Source organism: Mauremys mutica, chromosome 1 (genome assembly GCF_020497125.1).
Source record: "Mauremys mutica isolate MM-2020 ecotype Southern chromosome 1, ASM2049712v1, whole genome shotgun sequence".
Classification (NCBI taxonomy): Eukaryota; Metazoa; Chordata; order Testudines; family Geoemydidae; genus Mauremys; species Mauremys mutica.
In genome coordinates this window covers 3886293-3893980 of record NC_059072.1, presented here as the reverse complement: position 1 = coordinate 3893980, position 7688 = coordinate 3886293, and the positions used below count along the sequence as shown (strand labels likewise).

Below are 7688 nucleotides of genomic sequence, written 5' to 3'. Positions count from 1 at the left end.
GAACTGCTTGGAATGGAGGTATATAGAATGGAGAGAAATGGCTCCCTGCTTCCTAGCAAGTTTAGAATGAACTGCCTCATGTCCCTAATCACGACCAGCAGGAATTGAAAGGACTATACTGGATTTCTTTCATGACACCCACTTGTGCTATTGATGCTGTTCAGAATCACCTTGACATTCATTCTCATTGCAGCACCAATAAAGTCAGTGGAATGAAACAAGAAATGTAGTTGGCCTAAACAATTTTAAGATGAAAGACAACTGAACAGTGCAACGTGCATGTCACACCCTTTGAGGCTGAGATTAACCCACTAATCACCAACGCTGAGGAAAACATCTCCATCAGAAGGAGGACTTATGAAGGCAATCAAATTTGTTTGGGAACTAATTAGGACCTCCTCCAGAAACAGCATCTCAGATCCTCCAGGCAGTCCTAGGAACCATATAAAAGTGCTCACGACTCAGGGTATGTCTACACTACAAGAGTAGTTCGATTTAACTTAGGTCGAATTTGTGGATTCGACCTTATGAAGTCGAATTTGTGTATCCACACTAAGGACACTAATTCGACTTTGTGAGTCCACACTAACGGGGCAAGCGTCGACATTGGCAACGGTGCATTCTGGGCAGCTATCCCACAGTTCCCGCAGTCCCTGCTTCCCATTGGAATGCTGGGTAGAGCCCCCAATGCCTGCTGGGGGAAAAATGTGTTGAGGGTGGTTTTGGGTAACTGTCGTCATTCAACCGTCACTCCCGCCCTCCCTCCCTGAAAGCGCCAGCGGGAAATCTGTTAGCGCACTTTTCTGGTCAGTGACAGCGCGGACGCCACAGCACTGCGAGCATGGAGCCCGCTGCGATCATCGCTGCACTTATGGCCGTTGTCAACTCCTCGCACCTTATCGTCCACCTCTTCCACAGTCAGCTGCTGAGAAATCGGGCGAGGAGGCTCCAGCAGCGCGGTGAGGACATGAAGTGTGAGAGTGGCACAGACCTCTCACAAAGCACGGGATCCCGCGCCGCGGAGATCATGGTGGCAATGGGTCACGTTCATGCTATGGGATGGTGATTCTGGGCCCGGGAAACAAGCACGGACTGGTGGGACCGCATAGTGCTGCAGGTCTGGAATGAATCACAGTGGCTGCGAAACTTCAGGATGCATAAGGGCACTTTCCTTGAACTGTGTGACTTGCTGGCCCCTGCCCTGAAGCGCCAGGACACCCGGATGCGAGCAGCCCTGACTGTGCAGAAGCGAGTGGCCATAGCCCTCTGGAAACTTGCAACGCCAGACAGCTACCGGTCAGTAGCGAACCACTTTGGCATGGGCAAATCTACCGTGGGGGTTGCTGTGATGCAAGTAGCCCACGCAATCGTTGACCTACTGCTCTCAAAGGTAGTGACCCTGGGAAACGTCCAGGTCGTCATAGATGGCTTCGCCGCGATGGGATTCCCAAACTGCGGTGGGGCTATAGATGGCACTCACATCCCTATCCTGGGACCAGCCCACCAGGCCAGCCAGTATATTAACAGAAAGGGCTACTTTTCAATGGTGCTGCAAGCACTGGTGGACCATAGGGGACGTTTTACCAACATCTTTGTCGGGTGGCCGGGCAAGGTTCATGACGCGCGTGTTTTCAGGAACTCTGGTCTGTTTAGACGCCTGCAGGAAGGTAGTTTCTTCCCGGAACACAAAATAACTGTTGGGGATGTGGAGATGCCTACAGTGATCCTCGGGGACCCAGCCTACCCGCTAATGCCCTGGCTCATGAAGCCCTATACAGGCGCCCTGGACAGTGACAAGGAGCTCTTCAACTACCGGCTGAGCAAGTGCAGAATGGTGGTGGAGTGTGCTTTCGGACGTCTCAAGGGGAGATGGAGGAGCTTACTGACTCGCTCGGATCTCAGCGAAACCAATATCCCCATTGTTATTGCAGCTTGCTGTGTGCTCCACAATCTCTGTGAGAGCAAGGGGGAGACCTTTATGGCGGGATGGGAGGTTGAGGCAAATCGCCTGGCTGCTGATTACGCTCAGCCAGACAGCCGTGCGATTAGAAGAGCCCAGCGGGAAGCGCTGTGCATCCGGGAGGCTTTGAAAGCTAGGTTCCTCAGCGAGCAGGGTAACCTATGACTGTCCAGTCTCTTTACAGAGAAGCTGAACCTGCCCCTGTTTCAGTTACTATTGACTTTTTTCAGCGGTTACATACCCCATTCACCAGGTTTCCCCCCTTCCAACAGACGTTTAAAAATAAAGTTATTGGAACATTTTTAATTAACAAAGTTTTCTTTACTAACGAATTCGCGTTAAAGGGTTCAAACAGGGACGCAGACTGTGGTGGGTACGGTGTGCAGTGATGTACAGACCGCTTCTACACTCGAGGACTGACAGGCTCCTGCTCCTATAGCGGTCTCTGGGGGGAGGACGGTTACAGGAGGGTGTGCAGGAAGGGGTGGGTTTGCAGGAAGGGGTGAGGGGTGTGTGGGAAGGGTGAGTAGGTGTAGGGGGATGATGGCTCTGGCTGGGGTTCAGGGCATCGGAGAGGTTCATGGCTAGGGTGGAAGGGCATGGTAAGGGCAGCCTGCCTTGCCATTTGTGGATGCCAGGCATTCGGACCCTGGGGCAGCATACACATCCCAGACTGACCTGGGGCAGCAGACACCTCCCAGAGTGACCCGGGTGCCTAGTGACTGCACTCTGTGTGTGACCTGCTGTTGATCCTGCCCTCATGTCTGTACCCTGGTAATGGTGGCTGTCCTATGCAATTAACAAACCCCTATCTCCCCATCACACAAAGTCTTCTGCAAAGAAACATGACGGAAACAGTAATGAACAGCAAACTATTTTTAATACTCAACTACACAGTTGGGGGATGAAACTGGGATTTTGGATCGGGTGAGCCAGGAAGGGAAGCAATTCTCATAGTTTAGGGAATGAGAGCTGTTTGGTACATGAGCGCTCTGCTGGGGTGGAGTGACAGTTTTCACGGCCCCTAGCGCCTCTCCTTCTTGTGATTTTGGGTGAGGGGGGGACAGGACTTTGTGGCGGGGGAGGGCGGTTGCAGATACAGTTCAGGGGGGCTCTCTGCTCCTGCCTGCGGTCCTGCAGAACATCCACAAGGCACCGGAGCGTGTCCGTTTGCTCCCTCATTAGTCCAAGCAGCGTTTGAGTCGCCTGCTGGTCTTCCTGCCGCCACCTGTCCTCCCGTTCGCTGTGTGAGCGCTGCTGCTGAGAGAGGGTCTTCCTCCACTGGCTCTGCTGGGCCGCCTCAGCTCTGGAGCAGGCCATCAGTTCAGCGAACATCTCGTCCCGAGTCTTTTTCTTTCGCCACCTAATCTGCGCCAGCCTCTGTGAGGGGGATGCCGGGGCAGTTCGGGAAACAGCCGCAGCTGTGTGATGGGAAAAAGGAAGTGATTTCCTTGCAAAGATACATGTTTGCGAACACTGAACACAGTCTACTCAGTTTCTGTGAACAAGACCATACAGGGCACCTATCTCATGTGCTCTCAGGACAAGTTTGAATTTTCGGCATTCGCTTTCATTGCCTGGGGTCTTGCACTGGAGATCGGACAAGCGGGGCAGGACAGCAGAATCCGTGTAGCAGCCAGGCCTGGTAAGCCATAAACTTTAGGCTGCTTAAAAGTTAATGGATAGCAGTGGCCTCCTGCTGCAGGCAATCTGGAAAGCATAAAGTCTGACCCTGTTACAGCCCCTCGCGGATGTCCCCGGGAAAGATCCCTGTATGCTTTCCCTCTGCAGCCTCCAACACGTGGCTGTTAAACGACGGTCATTGTTATGCAAAGGAAAAGTCAAGCATTCACAATAGTAACATTACATTAATTCCCCTAATTAGATGCAGCAGTCGCCGAGCGAGATCACCCTGAGGCGGGTCACTAGGACAGACAGAGAGCGCATGCTGCATGAATCCCTGCACAGACCAGGGCCCTATGCTGCCATGCTGGTGGAGGCAATGCTCCCACTATACCTCAGGATGGCCTGGCGCGGAAGTGTGCTTCCACGGAGCACCTTATAAGGCACCTCTCCCCAGGAACCTCCTGCATAGGCATTTCGAGTACCTGTACGAGAGCTTCGTGGAAGTGTCCCAGGAGGATTTCTATTCGATTGCTATATGTATTGACCTTCTTTTCGTATAGTTTTTATTCCTGATTTAAAAAAAATAAATGTTTATATGTTTATAGCACTTACCGACTGATCCTTCCCCTGATTCAGAGTCCGGGTTAACGGCCGGGGAGGGTTGGTAGGGGATCTCTGTGATGGTGATGAAGAGATCCTGGCTGTCGGGGAAATCAGTATTGTAAGCTCTGTCGCCTGCCTCGTCCTCCACAAACCCTTCCTCATCTTCCCCATCCGCGAACATCGCCGAGAAACTGCCCCTCGACACTATCCCATCCTCAGAGTCCACGGTCACTGGTGGGGCAGTGGTGGCAGACCCACCGAGAATGGCATGCAGTGCCTCGTAGAAGCGGCATATCTGGGGCTGGGCTCCGGAGCGTCCGTTTGCCGCTTTGATTTTTTGGTAGCCTTGTCTCAGGTCCTTGATTTTCACGCAGCACTGCGTTGCATCCAGGCTGTATCCTCTGAGTGCCATGGCTTTGGAGACCTTCTCGTAGGTCTTTGCATTCCGTTTTTTGGAGCGCAGCTCCGAAAGCACAGACTCATCGCCCCACACAGTGATCAGATCCAAGACTTCCCGGTCAGTCCATGCTGGGGCCCTCTTTCTACTTTGAGATTGCATGGACCCCTCTGCTGGAGAGCTCTGCATCGCTGCCGGTGCTGCTGAGCTTGCCCCGATGTCCAACCAGGAACTGAGATTCAAAATGGCCAGACAGGAAAAGGAATTCAAATTTTCCCGGGGCTTTTCCTGTATGGCTGATCAGAACATCTGAGCTCGGACTGCTGTCCAGAGCGTCAACACAGTGGTGCACTGTGGGATAGCTCCCGGATCTACTAAGGTCGATTTCCGTCCACACATAGGCTAACTCGACATAGCCATGTCGAATTTAGCGCTACTCCCCTCGTCGGGGTGGAATACCGAATTCGAACTAAAGAGCCCTCTAGGTCGAACTAATTAGCTTCCTGGTGTGGACGGGTGCACGGTTAAATCGAATTAACGCTGCTAAATTCGACATAAACTCCTAGTGTAGACCAGGCCTCAGTAACTCTTCTAAACACTTCTCCAGACTTCATCTCCTCGGTGAACTGGGTAAGTCCAATTCCACTCAATCTCTTTCTAACCCCAGAAATATCACAGTAGGGCCTCTTTTCATTTAAGATAGAATCTTGCATGTTCTCACTGTGATTTTTATCAGGGATCACAGTGTTCTTCCATAACTATCTTGTGTCATTATTAAGTTGCAGGCACTGGTGGATTCATGATCTAAAGCTAAAGGAGGGACTTTAAGAGCAACATATGCAATTGGGAAACATATTTCCTATTAATTGGAAATAGATTTAGGGCATTGAAATCTTTTCAGTAACTTTAGAAAATCCCTTAGCCATTTTTCACTTAGGTGGATTAAGAATAAACTTTCCCAGCTTAGTCCACAAACGGCCAATTCGGTGATCTTCTACTTCATTCTGTAGCAGCTGTTACTCCTCAGTACTGGAGACAAGAGAATAGATGAAGTTGACAATTGGTGTGCTCCAGTCGAGTAATTCCTATGTTCTCCTGAACAGAAATACCCATTGAAGGTGCTTCTACTCAGATGGTGTAATTTTATGTCGCTCTTATTCCAGTCTGTGTTTTACAGACAAAGTCACTGAGAGGGGCTCAAAGGGACCGTTTGGTAGGGAAGCTTACTGCAATTGGACAAGTGGACAAGAGACGCAGAAAGACCAAATAGGAACAAATACAAAGAGACTAACTCCACTCCTCCTCTCTCTCTTGGGCCCCATGCTGATCTCACTACAATTGTAACCCAGCTTTGAAGCCTTTCTTCCACCAGCACTTGTACCTTCTCTTTAATCTAGTCCCTGTTGTGTGTTTCAGGTTTGCCTCCATCCCAGAAAGATGACTTTCTCCAGCCTGTACTATACAGAATGCGGGGTGGCCCGACCAAGTCCAGTTACTGGCAGCTCCAATGAGCCGTGCGTTAGGCAGTGCCCTGACTCCGAAGTGGTGATCAGCCCCTCACCGGTTGTTGTGACCCTCCCCGGACCAATTCTCAGCAATTTCCCACAGCAAAGCGAAGTGGCAGCAGTAGGAGCACCTGTGGTCGGAACTGGTTTTGAAGGCACATTCGGTTTGGGGGGATTGTACGGCTATGGAGGCCATTACGGAGGATTGTATGGTTTAGGGAGATTAGGTGGTTACGGGGGCCATTATGGTTACAGGGGCTTATTGGGCCATGGGGGATACTGTGGTTACCCGGGTTTTTACGGTTATGGGGGATTATTGGGCTATGGGGGACACTGCGGTTACCCAGGCCTTTATGGTTATGGGGGATTATGGGGATACAGGGGATATGGCCGTAGGTATCTTGGTGGATATTGTGGGCCATGTTAAACCCAGCAGGAACACCCATAGAAGAATAAGAACCAGGAAATGAATAATAAGATACGGATTCACCCCTGACCTTTTGGGCATGGCTTTCAGAAGTGCTGGGCAACCAGGGCTCCAGTTGAACTCAGTGGGAGCTGTGTGCGCTCAGCACCTTGGGCTAACAGCCATGCTGCCTTTCTAATGTTACGCTTTGTGACTCTTTCTGCCAATGCTTTCCCACCCATGTGCTGATTCTCTTAGTCACATGTGGGCTCATTCTGAATTACACGCAGGCTGTTTACACTGACCCTGCAGTGTGAAGGGAACAGCAGCTTTAAAATAAGCAGCATTTATGTTTATTAAAACTTTAAGTCCCTTTTAGGCACCACATTTTCTACCTTTCCATCAGTATGTACCTTTAGTGCCTCACTTTGATCTTTGCTATGGGCCGATGTCTAATGGAGAAGATTCCTAGTCTCTGCTTCTATTTCGCTTCGTCTCACTTCCCACCAACTGGAATAAAACAAAGAACTTATAATGGTTACAAAGGGGACTTGTTTGTCAACCTCTGCAGCTGCAACAAAGCAAACAGGACATTGTGTCTGAAATGAGCCCCACTGAGGCGCATCATCGGTCGCAACTCTTCTTGAAACACTGGAAATACATTCTTTCTGCTCTGTAGTATTTCTTCCTGTAACTGTGTACTGCCAATTTCATTTGCATTAAAAACTCTGCTGCATCATAATATCGGTCTTCAGGTTCTCCTTGTTCCTCCCTGCTTGCTTAAAAATCATGTTGGACAAAATTCGTCCTTATGTAGCTGGCACTTCTCCAGTTGTAATTTTCAAAGACTCTGGGTAGATAGAGTCTTTTCCTGCAAAGACTTAGTGACAGATTTTCTCTTCATGTAATTTTTCCCTTTAGTTTCAAGAAGACCATTCATATGGTTTGTGTTAAGAGTCTCTGAGAGTCTTTGCAGGTTTTCATAAGGAAAAGAGAAGTGGCCACCAGATCACATACTTAACTGTAGGCCAAGGGAGATAGATTCTTCCTAATAGTGAGAGAACCACGAGGCCCCACCCCCTCCATGCCTCTCCTCTTCCCCCAAGGCACTGCCCCCCTGGCCAAACCGAAGCTGGAGCCAGGACGGGGAGCCAGGCAATCCCATCTGCCAGAGTTGGTAGGCTTGCGAGC

General features: G+C 50.3%; 1 protein-coding gene across 1 annotated transcript; it reads left to right on the top strand.

Annotated features, from left to right (window-relative positions):
• Positions 1–5660: 5660 nt before the first annotated feature.
• On the top strand, positions 5661–7415 carry LOC123369152 (claw keratin-like). The gene has a single exon (XM_045014517.1). The coding sequence runs from the start codon at positions 6024–6026 to the stop codon at positions 6516–6518; it is 495 nt and encodes a 164-aa protein (XP_044870452.1). The 5' UTR covers positions 5661–6023; the 3' UTR covers positions 6519–7415.
• Positions 7416–7688: the final 273 nt, after the last annotated feature.

What these genes read in the sequence shown, in the direction of transcription:
- LOC123369152 (XM_045014517.1), top strand. Translation starts at nt 6,024, where the DNA reads ATGACTTTCTCCAGCCTGTACTATACAGAATGCGGGGTGGCCCGACCA.